Source organism: Acanthopagrus latus, chromosome 20 (genome assembly GCF_904848185.1).
Source record: "Acanthopagrus latus isolate v.2019 chromosome 20, fAcaLat1.1, whole genome shotgun sequence".
Taxonomy (NCBI): domain Eukaryota; kingdom Metazoa; phylum Chordata; class Actinopteri; order Spariformes; family Sparidae; genus Acanthopagrus; species Acanthopagrus latus.
Genome location: NC_051058.1, coordinates 17,746,069 through 17,770,611, shown reverse-complemented (window position 1 = coordinate 17,770,611; position 24,543 = coordinate 17,746,069). Strand labels below are relative to the sequence as shown.

Below are 24,543 nucleotides of genomic sequence, written 5' to 3'. Positions count from 1 at the left end.
ATACCTTTTCTTGCTTAATGGCAAAAACATGTATTCACCAAATCATGAATGAAGCTGTGAGAACACGAAGCTCCAGCTGTGACCGTGAACATAATTCAAAATGACTATGAAGAATTAATGAGAGGGGACCACTTACATGGCCCTTCGCTGTGCATTATGGGCATGGGGCTCCTCCCCACGTGTCTGTGTGGAGCAGAGTCAACATGATACCGACACACTTCAGCTGTGTTAGCCGGAGTTAGACCCCCTGCGCACCGCATTTCTGGACTTTCTAACACACGGATGAGATAGCTAAAGCTGTGCGGTGAAGTGTGCAGGTGAGAGCTGAATGTAGTCTGGGTGGTGTTTGGGGGGGATGGTGTGTAAAAGCAGGCCCTGGTGACTGACTTGTGTGTTATTTTGACTGGCATGTGTACGTTAGCACGCCGAGCTAGCTTGCTAATGCTAGGCTGCGTACCAACATGCTAGCTGCACGTCCGTCGCTCGTACGTCCGTTCACAGGGATTTGAACCGCACAGCTGGTTTGTCTTTACCCTGATTTATTTTTCAGTTGTATGTTTTTGTGTCTGACTGGACTTTTAACCCGTGGTGTAGCACAGGCCTGTGACAAGTGGCTGAGAGGTTTGTTGCTAGCTTGCTAATGAAGCTAGCTAACGTAGCCAGAGATAAGTGAAGACTTCTTTTTAGGGGTAATTTCCTGTAATGAGACTTTTAATAATCTGAAAGGGCTGTTTTAAGTGTTAGATATGAATTATAGCGCCTGTTACATGGTGTTTGCATGTAGAGCAGCTTTGTAATGGGGGTTACATTGTCTTACATCATGTGAGTCCCACCTGGATGTAGCATCACTTGACAGACTGGATGATTATGATCTACCTGTCCACTAACTTCAGGGTTTTTATGGGGTAACTGATAATTGACCCACCGCTGCAGACGTCCTAAGGACTGACAGCTTGAGACGACCCCACTGAATTGTAATGAATTGTGATGCAACCTATTCTGCTGAATCACAATGCTCATGTTCCTGCACCAGCTGCCTGTCATCTGTTTTCTTTTATGACCTGTCTGGGTGTGGTCACTTGTTAATTGTGTGGGTTAAATTCATTTAATCCAACAAGTCTCTTTGTTGTGTTGTGTTTTTTTGTACAGGTTGGACCTGTGAGATCTGCTGCAGCTCCTCTCCTGTTTCATCTCCTCCTCCTCTCCCCCTCCTCGGTCTGCTCACATCAATATGGCCAGCGGGGACGATGATGACCCGATTATAGAAGAGGTTTGTTTATAGACACAAGTTGAAAGATGAGAACCACCATGAAGAAGTCATCCTGATATGAAGTGTTGCCCCTGTGATATAGCTTATTCTTCTGTGGCACACACCTTCATTGCCAATGTGAACATGCACACTGTAGTTTTTTTGGAAATGGAAATACACACATTGTATTAATCCTCAGCAAAAAAGTTAGTCCCCAACAAATGCAGTATTTGCTGTCATTTGACCGAAGTTAGTCAAATACTACAGTGTCCAGCTGTGAGCCTGTATGTTTGGGACTGCATCTTAAAGTGTGTACTCTTTGGTAAGAATGTATTAACCTAGTGCCAGACAGTGCGTGAAGATTAATCTGCGTTTAGCGATAAATGAAAGTAGTATTTGGAGGCATTTGTTTAAAATTACACAAAGAAATGGTAAAAAAATAAATTAGATTGTCATTTCTGTCAGATGTTTCTATTGTGATGTGACTCTTGATCAGTGGCAACAATCATTTTGTATCAGTGTTTATTTTCACTTCCATTACCATCAAGACGATGAGACGTTTGCCTGCACAAGCAGACATGTTTTTTTTACATTTTGGAGAACAAGGTTTGTAGGTCAGGATGTCCCTGCAGCACTGCAGCACTTCATTCTCATCCTGATTGGTTATATATTTTACCTTTACCAGAAACTTTCATCCTCTGCGATTTGGATTCTGAAAGTGGCCACATCGATTGATTGTGCAGCCCCAATACAGAAGAATGTCAGTCTCATCCCTTTTGTATGTGTGCCAGCTGTGAACAATCTATTTTGACAACAGTAACTTTTTTAATAACCCAGGGTTTGAAAATGCCTCGCTGACATCCATATGAGGACATCTGACACTGTTAAATACAATGGGTGTGGATTATAGGTCAGAGGGCCTGATCTGACTTGCTCTCTCCCACTTTCAAATCCATGTCTCAGGGTGTCTGCTAGAACCTGAGTGATAAGCAATTTTTGGGAGCGATAACAAGATTTGGGTGTAAAGAATCTATTGGCCAATATATGCACATTTTTTGCAGTGATCCCCCAGTTGTGGTTATCAAACACTCTCAACAAAAACATGTAATGGAGGCAGAATATTTTACAGTCTAACAAAATCAACAAACGGTAACCATCACTTCAAATTTGATAATTAGAAATCACCCAAGGGAAAGTTTTCTGCACTGCAAAAACACCAAATTAATAAATAACGGAACAAAATACTGCCAGTCACAAACAAGCACCTACAAACGATATTAAAAACAAGCACATAGTTTGAATTGGTTCAGTGGTTTTGTAGAAAAGGCGGTTTGATTGAGAAGACGCTTAAGTTTTTTTCAGAGTGTAACTTTGATCGATGTTTCTCTTTCTTTCAGATTGATGTGTACCTCGCCAAAAGTCTTGCAGATAAGCTGTATCTCTTACAGGTAATCTTTTCCTTTCTTCTACTCAGTGTTGATGAGTAAGAGTCAATTCGTGAGCAGCGTCTATTTGTTTTGGTGTCCCGTATCACTCACTCTTCACCTTTTATTGTTTCACATGAAACAGTACCCTGTCCGACCAGCCACTATGACCTATGATGACGTCAGCCACTTAGCAGCCAAGATCAAACCTAAACAGCAACGAGTAAGAAAACATTATCCTCTTATCTTATCATCCATCACATCGAGAATGTTTGTAACGTTTTTTGCACCACCCGTAACACAGGTGGAGTTGGAAATGGCGATCAACACAATGAGTCCAAACTACTGTCGGAGCAAAGGAGAACAGATCGCTCTGAACGTGGACGGCACGACTTTTGATGAAACCAACACCTACTCTACGTACGTCCACTGCACTCACACTGAGCCGGGTGTTACTCAGCGAGATTCAGAGTTCCCACAGGCCCTTAAAATCCTTGAAAGTGTGTAAATATGAGATGGGGAAAATCAAGTCAACTCAGTTTTATTTATATAGCACCAATTTACAATAGAAACTCATGACAGTGTTCAGGTGGAGACCATATTCTTCAACAAATCAAATCAAGTCTTTGGAAGTGTTTAAAATGGATAAAGTTGACACGCCTCATCCAAAAGGATTTAGTTTTGTGCAAGAATAGAAATTTAAGTTCTTTTCATGCACTTCTTAATTGTTCCCATCCAAGCCTCCCCCTTCAGTTTTCGGGCGGCTTCTGTAAAACCTGCTAGTTTTATAAACATAAAAACTGTCAGTGTCATAACAGTAGTTGTGTTTGTGCTGTGTTTGGTTCATGATTTTAAGGGAATTAAACTTTGAAAGTATTTTAAACATTCTTGAATTTGATGTTTAAGAAGGTTTAGGTATGCTGACCATCGTTCTAAAATACAAGTCTGAATTTTTCGGGAAATTTGCTTGATGAGAAGATTGATTCCAAACACAAACAAGCATATTTCACTAAATCTCCAGCTATTTATTTAACATTCTTTCCTCTCTTCTGCAGGAAAATGATGGATAAGCAGACCTTTTCCTCCATCCAGGCCACCACCAACACCTCAAGATATGCTGCTGCTGTTTTTCGCAAAGGTCTGACCTGCTTCTGTTGTCAGCTGTAGCACCGTGTCTGTGTTTTGGTTTGTCTAACCTTGTTCCTGCTGCTTGTAAATATACAAAGGTCACTCATGTGTTTAGAGTCCATGTGAATCTATTTCAGTTTACCCTTCTTATCGTCTCTTTTAGCGTTGCGTTATTTATTGTCAATATGATCGACCTTATGACACATGAGCACACAATCGACCACGGCTTGCATTATTACTGTTTGTGTTTCTGATTGTTTTATTGTTAATGTCAACAGGTGAGCTTCACGTCACTCCTCTGACGGGAATCCTCCAGATGAGACCGAGCTTCTCTTACCTGGACAAGGCTGACAACAAAACCAGAGAGAGGGAGGCGGCCAATGAAGGTCGGTCTGCTTTACATATTTTTCAAAATTAAATGAATGTGAGAGATGAAAATGGGTTGATTAAATATTTTTGACCTTTTTCATTTTTATTAAATCTCATTCACTCGTTCACAATTATTTTATTCAAACTCCTCAAATCTGAGAATTTGTACTTTTTCTTTGTCGTCTCTTGAAATGTTATAACTGATGTGATCATTTGTGAGGGCTGTCATCTGACCACAGTCTCATATCTGCAGGTGGAGATTCCTCCCAGGACGAAGCTGAGGAGGAGGCCAAAGCAATCACGGTAAAAAAAACAAACAACTTGCATACAAACACTCACATTTAACACCGACTTAGTGAGACGATGTAAACTCACCATTTCTAAACATTCCTGTTACCCTCCAGGTGAGGTTTGCTCGTCCTGAGTCGGAGCAGGCTCGGCAGAGGAGGATCCAGTCGTATGAGTTCCTCCAGAAGAAGCAGGCGGAGGAGCCCTGGGTTCACCTACACTACCATGGTGTCAAGGTACGCTCATTAGAATAAATACTCAAATAGTTGTTTTAATCTCTGTGATGCAGCTGTACTTTTTAATCATTATGCAGTCTTTCTGTCGTCTTTCACAATCGTCAAGTTTAATACAGTTGATGTTATCTCATAATGTGTTGCTGCTGTATATTTGTCCGTAGATCTTTTCATGAAGCATCTGTTTTGTCTTTGTTCTGTTGTTTAAATTCAGGATGGTCGCTCGGAGCATGAGAGACAGTACCTCTTCTGTCAGTCAGTGGACGCCTCAGAGAACTCTGAACTGGTCAAAACTCCTAAGTGAGTACAAACAAATGATGTTTGAATACATGCCAGTACTCAGACAGGGACTGTAGATTATTTCTTAGTTGGAGCCAGATTCTTTTGTTACTGATAACTTGAAACCAGTATTTTCTTCTCTTATTGTCAATAGTCTCTCACTTTTAAATGATCATTCTGCCATATAGATGCAACCTTATAGTTTTGGACCTTGATGTCTTATATTGAGGCATGTTTGAAAAGGCTACACACTGTTGGTTCAATTCTTTTAGCCCTCAAAACTCCTGATGTTTCCCTTTTTACACACTCACTCCCTCTACCTAACTTGCTTCTCTTTCTTTTATAGGGAGTATCTGGCGATGCTGATGCCTCCTCTTGAAGAGGAAAAAGTGTGAGTGTTCCTCAAGTTTCTAACCAGCGTTATGAGATTTAAATAACATATGAATTACAGATATGCTTCATTAATAACATTCTGTTTAACTGTGTGTTTTCCTGTTTGTGTCAGTGTGAAGCCTGTTGGTCCCAGTAACGTGCTCTCCATGGCTCAGCTCCGCACTCTACCGCTGGGAGACCAAGTGAAGACTCTGATGAAGAACGGTAGGCCAACACATTTAGACAAACCAGTTACATAACTGTCAAATACCCGGCCACCAACTTGTGACAAATACAGTACAGTATTCTTTGGATTGGTATCCAAGTCCACCGTGTAGTTTTTCTTTGTGCCATACGAGGGCAGCAAAACATTAGTTTGGAAGCCAGACATACTGTGGGAAATGTTTCAAGTCAGAATGAGGTTTATGGCAAAGTAGGTTCTTGCCTTGGTACTTTGTTGCATAAAAATAACAGTAAGAGAAGGAAAAAAGATAAAACAAGTACTTCAGAGGTCAAGATTCATAAATCAGTGTTTGTACAAATGCTGGAAACCTTTGAAAATGCTTGAGTTTGTTCAAGGTTTGAAAGGTGCTTGAAATTGCAGCTGTGTTATTTTCACAATAAACTGTTTTGTATTGGCTCAGCAAGATTATACAGGGTGCCATGTTTACTTATAGACCACTGACACATTTTAAAGACATGAAAATGAACTTTTTTGTGATTTCTCAGTATTCAGGCCGGTGTTCAGTTTTAACAACCATTAGTTTGTCTTTCTTCCAGTAGAAACTGCATCGTATTTACACCAACACTCAGTTCGACTGCTCTTCTTCTCTCCAAAGTGATCTATCTTGCGTCTTCTCTTGTCTGCAGTCAAAGTGATGCCGTTTGCCAACCTCATGGGCCTCCTCGCCTCCGGCACGGACTCGACCGCGGCGCTGCGCTGCATCCAACAGGTGGCTCTGTTGGTTCAGGGGAACTGGGTGGTGAAGAGGTGAGAGCAAACAGCCTCGGATCAGAATGATTTAAAGGAAGGGAAAATGTCACTTTAAGTTTGACACAGATTAAAAGTGTTGTTTTAAAATTAAGATTTAAAGTGAGTGATGTGTTTCTTCCTCAGTGATGTTCTGTATCCTAAAAACACCTGCAGTCCTCACAGCGGCGTCCCTGCAGAAGTGCTCTGTCGTGGCCGAGACTTTGTGGTGAGCTGCTGTTTTGTTCCCCTTCATTAAATTACACCAAATTACACAGCCTGATAATGTGTTTAGCGTGTGTTAGACATGACTCAGTTGTTCCTTTTTGTAGATGTGGAGGTTCACTCTGGAGCGCTCTGTGATGAGGAAGGAGATCGCAGCCATCATCAAAGTAAGGATCTCTAAACGACTGCCTGTTCCTGTTTGGTAATGACGACTGGAGACCGAACAGATTGCATTTCCCGGGTTGTGCATCTTTGTGCCAAAATAACTATTTTATGTAGATTTGCTTTTATTTTCTGTGATTCTCCCCAGATGTTGCTTTCATGGTAAATTAGTCTCTTAAATGTTCAACATATTTGCAAGAAAGTGGCCGGCTGTGAAAACAAATTTCCTTCTGGGACAGTGAAACCAAGATGTCCTTTTCTAATTAAACTCATTTTTAAACTGGAGTTTGGCTGAAGCGGTCGGTGATATTGCAAACATTTGACAATTTACTGCATAAATAGTGCAGCTACTGTTCAGAATAGCTCTTATAAAATGATTTGTTGGTTGCTTCATTATTTTTAACAGCAGCAGCCGAAGGGAGCTCTTTACTAAGTGCAGCAAAAGCTCCTTCACCTGGGACCTGTTCAGTGCTGCCTCGGTCTTGCCATGATTGTTGAGATGCTGAGCAGCGACCTGCTCTCACCTTGAGGCCACAGGTGTTCCATTCATCCAGGTAAACACAACTAACAGCCTCTTCCTTCTGCCCCTGTCAGCTTCCTCCAGAGGATGTGAAGGAGTTCCTGGAGCATGTGGCAGCTCCTCGAGTCAACCGGGGCTGGGAGTTCCTGCTGCCTACTGATGGCGACTTCATTAAGAAACACCCAGATATCACCCACAGGCAACACATGCTGTGGCTCGGCATCCAGAGCAAGTATGTTACAGGAATGTCTCTGAGCTGAAGGATCTCATCAGGGTGCTTCCGTCAATCATGGATGAGGCAGATTGTTCTAACTTGTGTTTCTTGTCTTTCCTTTAAGGTTGGAAAAGGTCTTTAACTTCTCTAAAGAAGATTTCTTGCCAAAGAATTCCCCTCAGCCTGGTGTGTAACAAGTTTTATTTTTATCTTAAAGGGACAGTTCATTCCAAAGTCAAAAATACATATATAAAGGAAGATGTTTAACACCACTTCAACCCCTTGCAGGGAAGTGACAACCTCTCCGGTGCACAACATCTTGATTCCACTGAGAACGTCTCTGTAACCTCACATGTACGATGCCGAATGTGAGGCACCTCAAGCCGAGTACCATCTAGTTCCATTATATTCAAGAGAAACAAATCTTTAAGCTCAATAACTTCAAAAGTTGCAACACATAAAACTATCTAGATACATAAATAGCCCTACAGTTAAGAGGAAAATATGTATTATTGATTTGAGGGTGAACTGTTCGACTAATGCATTGGAAATTAAACATTTAGCAGAAGTTATCCTACGTGTCCTGATGTGTCTGTGTTGTTTTTCAGACCCTGTTCACGTCACCGGGGAGCAGCGTCTAAAGATGGCTCACGAACGAGCCCAAGCAAACCAGGCGTCTCTACAGAAGGACCTGGACAGCAAGCGGACGGGAAGCCGCGTCCACATCAAACAGGAACCTGTCAGCGACAGGGAAGAGGAACCTATGGACACGACCTCCCCGGCCTCCTCCTCCATCCCTAACGGCTCAGTTAACGGTTACCCCAGTGCCACCTCCCCCGCCTTCGATCACACTAACGGTAACGGAGGGTCTCCCAGCACGTCGGCGCTGGAGCTGCAGGACTTTGTGTTAAAGACTTTCAGGAAGCATTTTGTAGTGACGCTGAACGAGTTTAAGAGGCTCTTTAACCTCCACCTGGCTTCTATGCCGGTGGGACGGAACGTCTTCCACTCCATCTCGGACCACATGCTGCAGGACGCCATACTGCACAGCCACTGCAAACAGATAATGGTGCCTGTGAGTATTTGCTGACATTTTGCCATATATATTAGACCTTTTGGAGTTTTTGTCCTCTGGTTGGACCAAACAAAAGAGGACATTTTCACTGCAGAATCAGCAGATTAAGGAAGCTGTATTATTAGACGATGTTACTCCTGATTTGAACACCTTCATAGCACAGCTCTGTTGCAGGATGACTTGTTGAACTGCAAGTTTCTCCCCTGAACATCAGTAGTTATTTGTGATTACATCACAAGCTTAATTGGATTTCTTGTCTCAGACTAAAGGTCCCCACCTCAGGGACGATCAGAACTGAGTGGTTCTCCGTTTTACCTGCACATCGTGTCTTGAAGCGCTGAGTTTAAAATCCCTCGAGTGTTTGTTTCAGAGCTGCTTTTATTCTGGTCTGCGTCTAGTTGAAACTGCCCATGGCTGCTGAATACGGGGGTTTCCTCTCTAGCAGCTTGAATGCAGATATCAGTTTTCTCAAACAGAATAACGACATTAACGGTCGTTTTGCTTGTGAGCACTTTGTTGCTTGTAAAACAGTCTGTGCACTGAAGCAACACAGACCTGGTTCTCATGTTCCAGCAGCTACCACCTGATACCTGTGTGCTGTGTTTGGAGGTAGCTGTATGTAGGCTTCTTATAGACGGATCTGATGTGTTATCATTGTGTTCTTTGGCTGTGTTACTTGGTGCGGTGTTTGCTCACAGGGCAGGGAGTGGCGTGGTCCGCCACATGCTCTTGTTTCTCCTGCCAGGACCTGCCCTGCCCTGGCTTATGTCTTATCCCATCTGCATCCTTGACGTTGGAGGATTTTAAAACGCTGTAGGGGAGGGAATGGCCCGGCGCCATTTTAGTTATGCAACAGATTATCAGCCTCAAAGTAAAGCTCATTACTACTAAGGAACTAAGACGGTTTGTTGTTTGCAAACGCAGGCAGATGTAGAATCAGGAGGTTCGTCTTCTACATCACCGTGAACATTATTTTTCAGGTATCGGACAGTTCTATGATCAGTTTTGGGTCAGCGTGTCGTGTCTGTCTGCAGGGTAATCCTGGTTTGGAGCACTCAGAGTCGGTCCTGCTGGTCACAGCAGTGCTCGGTCTCTAGCTGTTTTTGGCTCAGCAGTCAGACAAGAGATCAAATTAACAAACAATAACAAAGAGGAATGTGACATTTCAATAATCTGTTAAAGGGTAACTCCACCAATTTTACATATAAAGGTGGTTTTACAGGTCACAAAGTACTTTTAAAATCATTTGTAGCTCCTGAGGAAGCTGCATGTCATCTGGTAAATACATTGCATTGTGGGTAATTTAGGCACCAGATTAAAGAAAGAAAAAATTATGTGGAATATAAATGTGACATCTCTGCTTCTGCAGGATTGATTTTGTTAATTTGTTTGTTTGGTTTTTTTTAGATGTTTTCACAACCTCCCGGCTACATTACACATAACACTGAGTGACATCACTGACGGCAGTTTATCAAATTACATGCAGTTTCCTCTGGAGCCACAAAAGGTTTTATACTACTATATGCAGTAGTGCTCACCAAGACCTGTAAACTCACTTTGATGTGTAAAATTATCAAGTCAACCTTTAACTACCGCATTAAATGGCAATCACACTATTAAATTAATGGTTTGACAATCATACATGCATTATAAACACACTTTCAGTCTTAAAAAGGACAATCAGCTGCTGAGAATCTTAATTCAACATATTAATGTCCACAGTGGAGTTTTACAATTTCCTCTACAGCACTTAAACTAGCTGACAAATCCAATCAAGTTTTTAAAATTGGTCACAATTTGAGGCTTCAGCGAAAGTTTTGATGAAATGCTGTGTGCTTTCATCCCGTGTGAATCTGATATTGACCTTTTTTTAAAAATTCTTGACAGTTTTCACAGCAAGTTTTGTGTTTCCGCCTTAAACAGAAAACCTGTGGGGCTTTTCTGTGACAAATTCTGTTGAACACAATAATGGTTGAGCTGAAGCATGTTTTGATCATGTTCAGAGACTCACTTCCTGCTCAGACTTGCTGCAAGCTGCTAGCCTCCTGATTTTAAATGTGTTTCTAACATCACTGTCTCCCTCTGTCTTTAGTTTCCTGCTCAGAGCTCAGCAGCTCCTGATGAACAGAAGGTGTTCGGTCTGTGGGAGACTGGAGAGGAATTCGACAAGGTAAAACAATTAATGCACGTTCTTCTCGTCTCGGCCTACATGCAGATGTTTGTAGCAGAATCTCACCACAAAACCACACGTCAGATCCTTCAGCGATCACACGTTTCACATGAATTTCAGAGAGCGCTCACCGCCCTTTCAGTGTGGGCTGTGATTGGCTCGCTGCAGTAAAAAATAGGACATGAGTTTGTTTGTTGGCCACAACCAGCGATAGAGCTACACGCCAAGTGTGTTCTTTCTTTCTTTAGTGTAAAATGGAGGAAAAGACACTTTGACACTTTGCAGATATTCTTTTACACACAGAAGCCTTAAATAGCACAAATATGTTTATCCTTAATATAGTTATGTCTTAACCCTGAATACAAAGCAGCAGTACAGCCAGCATACGGTTAGCTTTGAACTGGAAATGGTGATAAGCAAAGCAAATAAACATTTTGCTGAACTGCTCCTTTTAGATTAATGTTCGCTGTGTTTGTGTTTTCTTCCTGCAGCACCGTCGGCTGCTGTACGACCTTTTCACCAAGAACTACAAGGTCAGGAGGAACATGGTGCAAGCCAGGCTGAACCAGGAGTTTGGAGACGTCTGTAAGGCTGACGTTGACCGGCTGCTCAATGTGAGATGGATGATTTGACTGAACATTTATGTTATTACAAGCTTTTCTGTAAATATCCCTGATCTAACAGCTCTTCTGTCCTTTTTTTTAGGAGTGCTGCAGCAGCCACGCAGGGATGTGGTACCTCAAGGGAACGATACAGTCCTGACACTGAGCGCCCTGCCCCCTGCGGTCACCGTCTGCCAATCAGATCCTCTCCCAGGTGTCCAGTGGGAGGGCAGTGAGACAGAAGAGAGCCAATCACAGCTCGCCCAGCTCTGAGGACAAAGATGTCGGCCATCTGCTCTGCTCAGAACATAAAGCTTTTTCAACAAAGCATTTCTGACATTAACACATGAGCGCCCTGACGCAGTGCAGAGGACAGAGACGAGCTGGAGTGTGGAGTGTCTGAGATGAAAAAATGTTTAAAAAAATGAAGAAATGGGAAGATTATATATACAGTTTATCCTTAGATTTCTGGATTTATGACCTCACGTTTGATTAATTTTGAATTAAACTTTTACCGGATCAGGATGGTGTTTACTGTCGGGAGCAAACGTGGCTCAGATTGCTTTCATTTTACTCCTGATTTGTGAGTTTTGCCTGAGAAAACATTACTTTTATCATATCATCAACAAAGCAAAATGTTGTTAAAGGCCTTGTGGAGAGAAAAAACATGATTTAGTTTTTCATCCAGATCTGACTTTGTTCAGGAATATCGACTGAATATTTACCCCAGCTTCAGAACACAAACGAAAGTTCGGGGTGATACATTATTAAAACGTGTTAAAGCACTTGAAGGGACGTTGCCAAACTCAAGGAGAGAAAAAAAAAGGGGAAACATCAAATGATGCAAAAAAAACAAAACAAAGAAAAAGTCCTGAATGTCTTCATGCTCATGTTGTACAACTGAAACCACTTCATGTTTTCAGCAATGATGGACCTGGAAACGGCTGCATTCAATGTGGCGTCTCCCACACTTCTGTATTCTTCAGTGTGAACTGAAACATGAACTCAGACAGAAAAAGTGGATTAAATGCTTTTTGTTCCTGGTTGAATGTTGAGTTTGAATTATTTTAAGAGAGCGACTGATTTTTGATGATGGTCAATAAAAGATAACAGTTTTGAACTCACTTGTCATATTTTCATCATTAAAAACCTGATTTATGAAAGTGGAACTGATGCATCGAGGACCTGGATCTCTGGACCATGATCTGAGGGGGGGAGTTGTTGCTATGGATACGCTGGTCATGCGTTGCTATTCTTGATCCTCCATCTAAAAGTGCCTCTGCCTCACGAGACGTTCAGGACCGACTCCCACACCTTCATACGCAGAACAATGGAAACAACAATGCTTTGATTCTCATCAAAAACACTTGGAAGACTTTCAAGTGGAAGAAGAAACGTGGATCAAGTGTTTTGCGTTCACCGGCTAAATTTAGTGGCTCATCATCAAGTCACGACGGGCGCGTTTTGTTTTCGTTGGTTTGTTACTTTGCTCAATAAATCTATAATGTCAAATTGTCTGACGTGTGTTGTCATTGCTATAGTCATGGTGGTGATGAGACCTCATATCGTCACCACAATATCATAAAATATTACTGAATTAATTTTTATATATGTGGTTAAATTGCCTTTTTATGTTCAGTTCACACCCGAGTTAACAGATTTGCTGTCATGCAGAGTCAATTTATTGAACCAGAAACAACACAACCTCCCACTTTCACCATGTTTATAAAAGATATCATGCAGCTTAAAGTGGAAAAGCTCAGTTTGACTTTACCCCACAAGTCTTGGCAGCACTTTATCGATTATGTAACCTCTTAACTCTCTGCTACAGTAACTGGGCTAAGTAAGATGTCAGTTAATACGATGTGAAGCAGCTTTGTACCCTGGTTAATATCCAGAGAGGCTATCTAATGTCCCTCTTCCTGTGTGGATTGCCTCGTTTTACGTGTGTCTGCATGTAAATTCTGTACTTTTTTTTGGAATATTTTGTATAAATGTAAATAATATTGCTATTATGTATTCAGCATCTACCATTTTATAACTGATGTACCGAAAACAGACATTAAAACAGAGGTACACCTTTGTCATTTAGGTGAGACTGAAGATCTTTGCAGTGGTGCTTAATATTTTTCACCATTGCAACCAATAAGAACTTATACGTGCATGACACAATTATTAACAACTAACTGTATGGACAATTTAACTTATTAACTAACTAATCAAAGCTCTGTATATCATTTTTTCATGGTTGCTTTAAATTCTTGTCAAATTCCACAAAAATCAGTTTGATTCTGATTCAATTGTTCTCATGTATCAGATCATAATCAGTTTTTTTTTATTCTAAGCTATTTGTAATCTCTCTGAAAACCAAAAGAAATGTATGTTTCAGCTCAAACCTCTAAAAAATGACTCTTATCTATTACGATTTTCATGCTAAATGTTCCCACTGTGTTACTGCTTAAAGGGACACTTCACCCCAAAACCAGAAAAATGTAGGAACTATTTTCTCTCAACCTGACAACATCCAAACCGTGTTATTATGGATGCCACCACTTTTTTTTATTTTTTTTATTTCAGGGGTAAACTATACATTTTAATGTGTTAAAATCACTAGTGACACTTTTGAACATAACTCCAAATTCTGTTGTTGTTGCTTGTTTATATTCTACGATTCAGTTTTCAGCCTTATCCCCGCTGCAGCATCAACATCTCCCACAGGTCTCGGGGACGTTAAATCTCTAATTTTAGCTGCCAGTGTTTCTTCTTTTCTCCAGCTTTATTTTTCTGGATCACACAAAAAACAAAATGCATTTTCAAAAGAGCGTCGCTGTCACACTGTCTCTAAAAATAAGATGAAATCACGCTGACTTGGCAAAGAAAGACAAACTCAGGTTCAGCTTCAGTTTCGGCTTGCTTCATGTTTTTATGGCTCAAACCATGAAACAGGTAAAAACATCGTACGTACATACTGCGAGATTATTCAGGAAGCACATCAACTACATAAGACAGACATGTAAAGTGACAGGAGAGCAGCGCTAATGTGCTAAAGTGCTTCTCAGCGTGATTTAATGGACATCTAACGAACTATGTGCACAGTCTGAAGCTTAACGAGGACACGTGAACATCAGGCAGCCAGAGAAAAGCTTCTAATCATACATGGCTTCATCAGGCTAATACACCAGGAGCTACATACAGCACATACAGTTAGTCTTTCAGGAAAACTTCCCTTTAATATGACATTCACTCCGCTAACCCTATCGTACAATAATCAAGTATTGTTTTGCCACGATTATACATTTTTAGCACCTTGAATCAACAGCTTGTTCTAAAGATAATATAAACCAACATGACGTCAGACAGTCACTCTTTCGTTTGCCCTTACAGGCACAGGCAAAAACCCATCGACAAGAAAGCTACTTTTTCTTTTTTGTACACAGTCCCAAAGAAAGAAAAGATAAATTAAAAAAAGGTTCACGCTGGATCATCGGAGCTCAGTAAACAAAAATAAACAGCAGTTAAAGTGATCACATTTTATTTTATGGATCTGAAATTCCCTCATTTTTTTTCTTTTAAGTTTCCAGGAAAGAGCGGCTACATTTTCAATTATCGATTAATATGACATTTATGTTTTTACGATTGATCTATAAAATGCCCAAAAAACTGTGAAAAATGCGCGTCACAACTTCCTAGAGACCAAAGTGACGTCTTCAAAGTGCCTCGCTTGTCCGACCGGCAGTCCGAAACACAAAGACTCTTCATTTACTGTCATTAAACACAAAGAAAAGCAGCAAATCTACACGTGAGAAGCTGGAAACAGCAAATGTTTGACATGTCTTTCTTGAAAAAATGACTGAAATGATTGACGAATTATCAAAATATTTAGGATTAATTACACTGAAAATAGATCGAAAGTTTTGGCTGATTATAGGCGTTCAATATTTTTATCATAAAGCCTAAATTGATCATGTAGAAACAACATGACGCTGCAGACGGTGACAAACCTACAAAGACTTATCACCTGAATCTGCAGCTCCAGTCATCTCATTGTCCAGCTGCCCGGCTATTTTAGCTCAGTCTGCTAGCATTGTTTTTGATTTGTCAGACTTAAAGCTCTAAAACTGTCTAAACCATATATGATGCTCATCACCAAACAGCAGACAGACACAGGTAGAAGCAAGCTGTTGAACACAGCGCAGCATTAAGCAGCTAAAAAGTCTGATATTTCCCTCACAGGGTGGTGGAGACCAAAAATGGAGCTAAAAGAGAGTCGCAATTGGTGGGATTGTCTGGTTAGCATCCAGCTAACTCATCCCGATCCAAAAGACTTTTTAGGTTACAACTGTAACAAGGTTACAGCAATTAGAGCTGAAATAATATGTTAATCAGTTGATCAGCTGATCACAATATATATCAGCATAATTTAGTCAATGAATCATTTAAGACATTATTTCAAGCAAAAAATAAGAACGTAAGTGGTTGAAGCTTCTCAAATGTGAGTATTTCTTGGCTGCCTTTGTCTTCTATGACAGTAAACTGAACAAACTTTTGAGTTTCGTCACTTAGTCAAACAAAGATTTTGGATTTTCTGACTTTTGGACTTTTTTCGGACTTTTGCATTGTCACTGACGACAAGACTTTAAGGTCACACTGAAATAGTACTGATTGAATACGTCTCTGTTTTCTCTCTGATTATCACCAAATTACATCTTTATGTCTATGTCCAGGAACCGCTCTGTGAAATTCCACTAACGTGTCCAGTTCTTTGTAGGAAACTACAGGATACCACCCGACCCGTAAAATAAAGTGTCACCGAAGCAGCTTATGAAGAGAAGACCCAGAAATGATCCCCTGTCTGCGATCAGGGTTGTGCAAAGTGAGGTAGAGTGATTGTACAGTAGAGACGGCAGCGTCAGGCACTGGTGTTTCTGTGCAAATATGAGCCACGTGTTGAGCTGGTGGTGTTTCGGCCTTCTTGTTCCTGCATCACTCGTATCTCTGAACCCCCTTTTTTTTTTGCATGGTGATCACCATTTCTGGGAAAATAACATACAGTAAAGTGGAGAGTTTGTTAGCTTCATGTGCTGCTGTTTTGAAGTCTTTCCAAAGAGTCGCTCTTTAACTGGAAGACCAATAATTAATTTGCAGCAGGTCTTTTTTTTTGTTCCTTTTCTAATGCAAAGAAGGCAGCACTTCACCAGCTGAGAGTCTCTCTCTGTTTTCCATCAGGTCCTCTTTGGTTTTCTGAATACGAGAGAAAATTTCCCTAAAAAGTTCCTTGTACTCCGGCTGGTGAAAGTCGTCCTCAAAGCCCTCCAGGTCCGTCAGAGCGGGACAAGAGGTGGCGAGGGACGCAGTCTGGACCGACTTGTGGCTCTGCTCATCCTCCTCCTCCTCCTCCTCCGGTTGCCCCTGGTGACAGCGGCGCAGCAGCTCGTCGTACTTCACCTGCAAGGCACTGTACTGGGCGTCGACCTCGTTGAGCAGCGAGATCCCGCGGTACTTCACCACCTCGGCTCGGCGCACGCAGGAGCACTCGTGGTCGTAGATCCTATCAGGAGAGTCGGGCATCTGGGCCGCCTTCATCAGCCGCTCGCTGTCCCAACGCTTCAGGACCCGAGGGCTTCTCACTGCAGCCCCATACCCTTCACCCTCCTCCTCCGGGTGGAGGAACATGGAGTTGGGCAGCAGGCTGTGGATGATGTCCGGCCTGTTGGATCTGGTGGAGGAGTCTGATTTCCAGAGCTGACGGAGCTCATCGACCTCCCGCTCCAGCTCAGACACTCTGGCCTGAAGCAGAGAGAAGAATAAATTAGAAAAGAGATGATGTGAGAGGAGAATGAGTCCAAGAGTCCTTGTGATTCCACTCTGACTTTACTTCAGAGGAACACAAGTCGACAGCAACAACATTTTTTTTATCAATCTAGTCTATATTTTGTACTTTTATATCAAAGTTTTACAGAAGGGCGTATTACAGAAGTTAACTGATACATTTTTGAGTTCATCTACATGATTTTAAAGGTGCAATATGTAAGATTTTGGTTGATAACATTAAAAAAAATTAACTAAAATCATCACCAGAATGTGAAGAAATAAGTTTTGATGTTATGATGTCCACATGTTGTGATGCAGAGATAAAGACTGACGTTGGCATGCTAACCAGCTTACCAAACATTCCCAGACCGCTAGCTGCTCAGCTAACTGAGCTAACAAGCTAATAGCAGCTACATTTAGTCACACTACCAATATGCTGCCGGGGTGGCAAATTCTCACATACCCGACATGCGTCCATCCCTGTCAGCTGCTGCTCCAGAGCTTCATTTTCAGCGGCGAGCAGCTCGGCCTCTCGCTCCGACTCTTCCCTCCGAGCGCGCTCAGCGGCGAACTGAGTCTGGAGGCTGCGGAGCGACTGTCGGAGCGACGCCTGCTCCTCCTCGTGCCACGAGAAGTCGGAGGATTCGCCGCCGTCAGAGGGTCCATCGGTCTCATAGTCGTACCTGCACAGAGACAGTTACTTTTTTATAGATTTTTCTTAATTCAGTCTCAGCTCATTAGTTCTTAAATACTAATCCAATTATCACAACATTAAAGTAACTTAATTACTTTCTGTTACTTTTGGATTACCTCCAAACACCAAACATAGGCAAAGATGAGAAAATAAATATCATTAAAATGACACAAGTGTGAGTTTAGGTGTATTCCTGTTGGTTATCCCCTGTTGTACTTAATGTATCTGTAACCTAATTACATCTTTTTCCTGTAATATACAGAGTACAGTTACCTTTTATTGTATCATAATCATGTAACCTAGTTACTCCCCAAGCCTGGATAAGATGTCCTGATGCAAAGTGCAAACATGTACAGTTCCACAACAACCGGGGAAATTCCTCTTGCTGATAAAGACCGTGTGATATGATCAAAAACTCCAGAACAGGCGAGCAAGTCGACCTCGACTGTATCTCTCACTCATCGCTTCACAAACAAAAGCGAAGGGTGACAGGAAATCCACAGCAGAGTGAGGATGGAACCAAAGCTCATGAGAAATGTGTTGTTTTTTTGGTAATGTTTTTAATTGTGCATATTGTGGTGACTTTGTTATGTGTTATTTGAGTATTTCTGACAGAATACGCTAAGCCAACGACCACCGCAAGAGGAAAAGCAAATAAAAAAACAGGTGACGCAAGAGAATGAGGGAAGCACACTAGGTGCGAAATCAAGAACTTATCAGTGGGAGTGCGCAGATTAAAAATTAGCTGAGGAATCAATCACAGCCGCAGAGATACTGAGACGTGCTCAGACTTTGACCTCTCTCCTTCCAACCTCATCCTCCACGCCGCACAGCTCAGACCCGCCTCGCCGTCGGGTAAATCGGCGAGACTTTCCATCCACCTGAGCTGGATGTTTTGATGGAGCAGTCCTAACAGGATCACACACACACACACACACACACAGACTAAACCCAGGCCGTGAATGAACCTGTCACAGCACACGACGGTCGAGGGCCAAGAGGAAGTGACCGCAGCATGAAACATTCAGGCCGCTGTGAGGTAAACGTGGCCGCCTGCCAGCGTGTAGGATTAGCACACATAGAGAGTTGAAGGACTCAGCGGAGGATTTGCTGCTTTACAAAAAGCTTCAGGATCAGTGACGAAGCAATTAAGAGCTTTCTGTACCACATTAAGGAGTGAAGTTAATAACAGAAGTTCATAGAAAGTTTACCGAACACTTTTTTCATGCTGACATCTCAGACATTAAAAATAGACCAAATGATTTCCTAATAAAATCACCAGGATATATTTAATATTACCACCACTGATGATGTTAACTGCAGATGTCAGACCATTGATAAGCATTATTTGGATTAAAGCAGCAACAGGGTATTGCTATTTCAAATATTAAATTAAACGTCTGCTACTTTGATTATCGATTAATTGGTTTAGATATTTTTTTAGGAACAAAATCAAAATTCCCAGATTCCAACTTACTTAAATATGACATTTTTCTGTTTCTTTACTCAGTTACAACTGTAAACTGAATATTTTTGTTTATTTTAGACCAAAAAAACTAATTAATTATGGGTCAAAATAATCATCAGATTAATCTAGAATTATCGCTAGTTAAAAAGGTCAAAGTCCAGCCAAAGCTCCTCTCTCCCACAGAAAATAGTGCTCCTGAACGCCTCATCAGTAGTTCCACTACATCGCATTAAGTCACACAGTTGCGTAATTGGTGCCCAGCTGCTAATTTGGCACTTGGTACTGTAAGAAATAATTTAGCACAGCTGCTCTGTTGTTGTTAGCGTTGTTGGCTCAGGCGTGCATGAGCCGACCAATCAGAGCAGACTGTGTATTCAGGATGGGGGCCTTAAAGAGACAGTAGCTATATGGAGTGTTTTGGACAGAGTGCTGCAGCTCTGGACAATACGAGAAAACTGATGTGTTTTTGAGCATTAAGACGTGTAAACCTATACTGACCCTCAATTTAAAGTCATCAACAATACACAGTGCTCGAGTGTCCTCACCTGAGATCCTTCTGCAGCTCTTTCAGACAGGACACACTCTGGGTGCTGCGAGGTGCCCACTTCTCTCTGTGCAGAGGCTTCTGAGACTGAACAGGACTCAACTTCAGCTCCTCCACCTGATGCTGCAGCTCCTCCACCTGCGTCTGCAGCAGCTCCACCGTCTCCGTCAGCCTGGACACAGAAAACAGAGCTCAAGTCAGTCGACCAGTACGGAATATTTCAGTCTAAAACTACTAAAGACAATGCAAATCTCCCGTCTCACCCCTGGATCTTCTGCTGGGCCGCCCTGTTGTCCAGAACCAGTTTGTGGTTGCTCTGCTCCAGCTCTCGGGCCGACACGTCCAGCTGCTCGTACACTTTAGCGTGCTGGTCATTGACCTGCCTGAGAAGGTCCACCTGCTTCGTCAGGTACTGGGGGAGAGACACAGGAGGTGTTCAGGGACGGGATGATGGCATGGCGATGGGCTACAGTCCATCTAGCTTTCTAATCCTTTGGAAAAATAAGGATCTGGACTACACCGAACAAGCAGAATGGAACCATGTTTGTTTCCCCACCTTTTAAAAAAGAAGGTTCCCATCTACTTTAGCTATTTAGGAGAATGCTGCATCACATTTACAAAATGAAGAGATGATGTGACTCCCCCCCCCCCCCCAGTGACACCTGAACGTCACGCAGAGCTCCATCAGCGGCTCCGTTCAGCGAGAGTTTCTTTAAGAACAGTTTATCTTATCAGCCGCTGCAGTCAGGACACTTTGAACCTTTACATCATCTAATCAGCCGGCTGAGGAAACTTAACAGTGACAACAGACCTGCTGTCAGAACAACAGTTCAATGTCAAACTTTCCCAAGTTCACTGTCAAAAAACAAAGAATACCACGCCTGTATGTGCAGGACGGTGCAGTTTAACAGGTTGGATCTATTCTTAAAGTGTTTTGAGGGCAGCTGTGGATCGTCGGGGGGGGGGGGGCTGTCCTTCCAGTAAACAGCGGCAGTCAATCAGGTAATTAATTGCAACACAGGTCATGAGCTTGAATCAGACGTGACGTCACAAGTATCCAGTCCAGGTCTTAAGAGATTAAATCTGTCTGTCAGCAAAGAGAGGCGGGGGAGGATTTAGTGCCACGCAGCCCAGACTGACCACCTTACTCAAGGAAATGAAAAAATAAAAAGAACTAAAAAGTGAAAAAAATCTCCAAAAACGTAAAGCTTAATATTGATTCTCTGACTTTTTAGATTCACATAAGGCCTCGAACTAATCATTTATTCAAATTTAAACATGAAAATCATCATGCACCTTTTAAATCTGTATACGATAATACAAGAGTGTGAAAACACAGCAAAACACGAATATATAAGTAATGTAAATGTTATTTTCTTTATGAACATATATTTACATAATGTAGCAAATAATAAATTATGATTAAATTGGTTACCATGCCTTCTATAATGATATTAGAGCACCATTACAATTAACTGACTAATCATTTTTTTGATAGATATTGATAAAAATTAAAGCTATTTCCACTGATAACAGTGAACTTTTAAACTCAATAAATAAAGTTCTTTTTCTGTCTTTGATTGGTGATTAGTCATGGAGACTTTGTAGAAGATTTACACATAAATGATTGTTTCAGCTCAGGACTTCTTTTAGCCCTGAGTTTTGTCTGCAGGTTAGAGCTGCTGTGATTATTCGATGGAAAGAAAAATCATCCAATCAGCCAACTCAGACTGCAACAAACATGTCTTCTTTTTTTTTTTTAATTGTCAAATAATCTGTGGATTATTCTCTCCATTAATCAATAGTGGTTTGGTCATTCTTTTTAATGCTGAGCCAATTCACTTTTTCTTTCCTTTCAAAATTACTCAAACTGCAATAGGTATAATAACAGATTCATTTAATAGTTTTTCCGAGCAAAAATGTCAAATCTTAGCTGGTTCCAGCTTCTTAAATTCAAACATTTGCTGCTTTAGTTTGTCTTTTATGACAGTAAATGACGAGTCCTTAAGTTTTGGACAAAAGAAGCATTTTCAAGATGTCACTTTGTGCCCTGAGAACTTGGATGGGTATCTTTTAACATTTCTTTTCAAACATTTTATTGTAAATGATGAGCATTAAAATAACTGCTGCAGGTCGTCCTCACACAACCTCCATCATGAGAGGAGGGCAGCTTGTTTGTTGCCTTAGGAGCAAACTCAGTGAAGGCGACTCCAGTTAGGTCACCTCAGATGTTCTCCATTTTAGAGGCCATTTCAAACATAAATGGTGGAAAATTAAATCCTTTCAGAGCAGCAATCTGAGGCCTTTGCAAACCTGCAGGTACCTCACTGACACTCTTGTTTACCCTACATGCAGCCCTAACGCAGGCCTGAATCTATAGTTGACGGACTCTTTACCTCGATCTCCTGCAGCTGCTCCTGGTTGGTGGAGTACATCTGCTGCAGGCCCTGCTCCAGCTCCCTGTTCCGCTCCAGGAGAGTCTTCCCGAGCTCGGCGGCCAGCTGCAGGTCTGCAGGAGGGACGGAGCGAAGAACCACAAGTGCTTCAGCGCTCATTATTCAGTCTGACTGACTGACACATCAGGCAGCTTTGAGGAGGATTCCTGCTGGCTGGCAGGAATCCAGTAACCCACATTTTAAAATGTGTGCCACAGGGTTTATCCACCTTTACTAACTGAATACTCAAGCTTTTTATCACCAGGTGCCTACAGGAACTATTTAATGCTTCGTAAGATGATTTTAAGACTATTTAAAGACCTGTGTGATAAGTAAAGGACTGACGGTTACTTCCTAAGCTACTGCATTTGAATTAATTTACCTGACTCGGCCCTTCTTTCATCTAATATTAAAGGAGCACTGTGTGGCTTGGGGGAAGAAATTCAAACTTAGAATATTAATATTTACAATCTTAATGAGGTGACATTGCTCAGAAATGTTTACTTTCTCCATTTCTGAATGAACAAGCTGCTCTCGGAGGAACATTAGATCCCCAGAACACTTTGATGCTAGAGAGGTGGCAGGGTCCGCCACGTCTAAACAACAAAGTGAAACTGTCAGTTTGTTTACTTTGTTTGTTTCGGCATTGAAAAAAAACAAACAAACAAACAAAAAAACACTCAATGAAGATCTTTCTCTTCTCCTTTGTTTTTATGTGGCGGACCCTGCCACCTCTCCACCTGGGGACCTTATTTTCCTCCCATACAAGCTTGTTTATTCACTTATAAGGAGAAAATCAATATATTTGACCTTGTATTATCACCTCATTAACATTGTAAATATTAACATTCTTCTTCTACAAAACTACACAGTGCCCCTTTCAAAATAAAACCAAAATAAATGACACAATTGTGTAAAAATATGGAGGGATTTCACACACTTCAGATGGAGGAAGTCAAAGCCACCTCTTCCTTTCAGTCAGAGGTCTTTTTTTTTTCCACTCTGCACCATATGTGAGCGTCCTCCCGCTGACTTCTGCAGCGTGTCAAGGTGCTTCAACACCTTCCACACTAAATAAAACATCCTGATTCAAATTATGACACATTACAGGCTCAGAAAATCACATGGAAATTCATGCAAATTCAACTTCCTGTGCACCTGCAGGGCTTGGTAGTGTGATACGTGTATTAGATGTCACATATATTACAGATTGAATGTCACCGGGCTGTTAGATAAAAGGACCCATGTGGTTCTTTTTAAAGGCTCCAGACACAAAGACTGAGAGGGAACTGTACCATGCTCCAGGTCCTGCTTGTCGTACCACGGTTCCTCCTCCTTGATCTCAAATTCTTCCTCCACGATCCTGTCGGTCAGCATCTTCGCGGTTCAAGATCAAGTCAAACACTCTGAGGATCGATCCGGATTTTAAACATGTCACACACACGCTCACACACTCACACAGTCACACAAACACACACAAGGTGATCAACGCTTTCAGTCCGCCGCCTTTCAGCTGATGTCTGCACAGAAAACCTGCAGCCGGCACCGGTGTGCGCTCATCTCAGGACGGACAGACACACACTCTCACACACACACACACACACACACACTCACAGGCGGACAACTCACTGCTGACGAAACTCTGCTACGTTCAGGGCATGTTTCCGGTACAGAATTTCAAAATAAACGCAGAGTATGTGGTCCCAGGTGGCCCCTCAGGGTCATAACGCAACATTTTGGGGGTGTTTTCATGGTCATGCTGGTTATTATACATTCCTCTTTCAAAGCAACCTCTGGCCTGACAGTTGATTTATTCGTCAGATCTCACCTTTGTTCACCTTTTGACAACATGGATGTGCCTGGTCACAATTAGCGGCTCTTACTTGAAAAAGAAATTTAAAGAAGAGAGAAAAATAAACCTTTTCATAAGTTTCGTATGGGCCAATATAATATCATAATAATATATAATTACGTCAACACAACAATGAAAAACACACAAATAAATACAAAATTCTGCTGGGGTCACCTGCTCTTTTATATTCACAACTTCCTCTCCGTCCTCACTCACAAACTGTAGTTGCCCCTGGTGGCAAACAGACCAGGTAGCAGAGCCGTGGTGGGCAGAACTGGCCTGTCCGCTCTGCTTAAGGAGCCTGGAGACACTCCTCATGAGACCGGGACAAAAGGCTGTCGGGGTGTTGTGTTTGGAAATGGAGTTACTCTTTCATATCAAATAACTATCACAAATGGAAAAAAAAAAAAAAAAATCAATACCGGATCATTTGGAAAATAAGGTATCAGTCATAGTTAT

The 24,543-nt window shown here is 41.8% G+C and overlaps 2 protein-coding genes across 3 annotated transcripts; one reads left to right on the top strand and one right to left on the bottom strand.

Moving 5' to 3' along the window:
* Positions 1 to 143: 143 nt before the first annotated feature.
* Positions 144 to 12,400, top strand: polr3e (polymerase (RNA) III (DNA directed) polypeptide E). 2 transcript variants are annotated; one of them, XM_037082081.1, is made up of 21 exons: positions 144 to 317; positions 1,150 to 1,270; positions 2,647 to 2,697; positions 2,819 to 2,896; positions 2,978 to 3,093; positions 3,729 to 3,811; positions 4,080 to 4,187; positions 4,424 to 4,473; positions 4,575 to 4,694; positions 4,906 to 4,991; positions 5,317 to 5,361; positions 5,476 to 5,567; positions 6,213 to 6,333; positions 6,460 to 6,541; positions 6,645 to 6,704; positions 7,294 to 7,451; positions 7,558 to 7,619; positions 8,042 to 8,508; positions 10,601 to 10,678; positions 11,170 to 11,292; positions 11,384 to 12,400. In XM_037082081.1, the coding sequence occupies exons 2-21, from the start codon at positions 1,232 to 1,234 to the stop codon at positions 11,438 to 11,440; spliced, it is 2,076 nt and encodes a 691-aa protein (XP_036937976.1). In that variant the 5' UTR covers positions 144 to 317; positions 1,150 to 1,231; the 3' UTR covers positions 11,441 to 12,400. The 2 variants fall into 2 exon arrangements, with proteins under 2 accessions (XP_036937976.1, XP_036937977.1); XM_037082082.1 differs by lacking the exon at positions 144 to 317 and adding an exon at positions 383 to 521.
* A 1,778-nt stretch (positions 12,401 to 14,178) lies between these two features.
* LOC119010098 (cerebellar degeneration-related protein 2-like) lies at positions 14,179 to 23,863 on the bottom strand. The gene is made up of 6 exons (XM_037081968.1): positions 23,528 to 23,863; positions 22,194 to 22,306; positions 20,061 to 20,209; positions 19,799 to 19,969; positions 17,555 to 17,774; positions 14,179 to 17,067 (listed from the first exon to the last, which is right to left on the bottom strand). Exons 1-6 carry the CDS (start codon positions 23,607 to 23,609, stop codon positions 16,450 to 16,452), a joined length of 1,353 nt encoding a protein of 450 aa, XP_036937863.1. The 5' UTR covers positions 23,610 to 23,863; the 3' UTR covers positions 14,179 to 16,449.
* Positions 23,864 to 24,543: the final 680 nt, after the last annotated feature.

Coding starts and splice junctions, on each gene's coding strand:
- polr3e (XM_037082081.1), top strand. CDS start 1,232: ATGGCCAGCGGGGACGATGATGACCCGATTATAGAAGAG. Junction 4,474..4,574: donor AGGAGGCCAAAGCAATCACG/GTAAAAAAAACA, acceptor GTTACCCTCCAG/GTGAGGTTTGCTCGTCCTGA. Junction 7,620..8,041: donor AAAGAATTCCCCTCAGCCTG/GTGTGTAACAAG, acceptor GTTGTTTTTCAG/ACCCTGTTCACGTCACCGGG.
- LOC119010098 (XM_037081968.1), bottom strand. CDS start 23,609: ATGCTGACCGACAGGATCGTGGAGGAAGAATTTGAGATCAAGGAGGAG. Junction 22,307..23,527: donor CAAGCAGGACCTGGAGCATG/GTACAGTTCCCT, acceptor TCCCTCCTGCAG/ACCTGCAGCTGGCCGCCGAG. Junction 20,210..22,193: donor AGCAGCTGCAGGAGATCGAG/GTAAAGAGTCCG, acceptor TCTCTCCCCCAG/TACCTGACGAAGCAGGTGGA.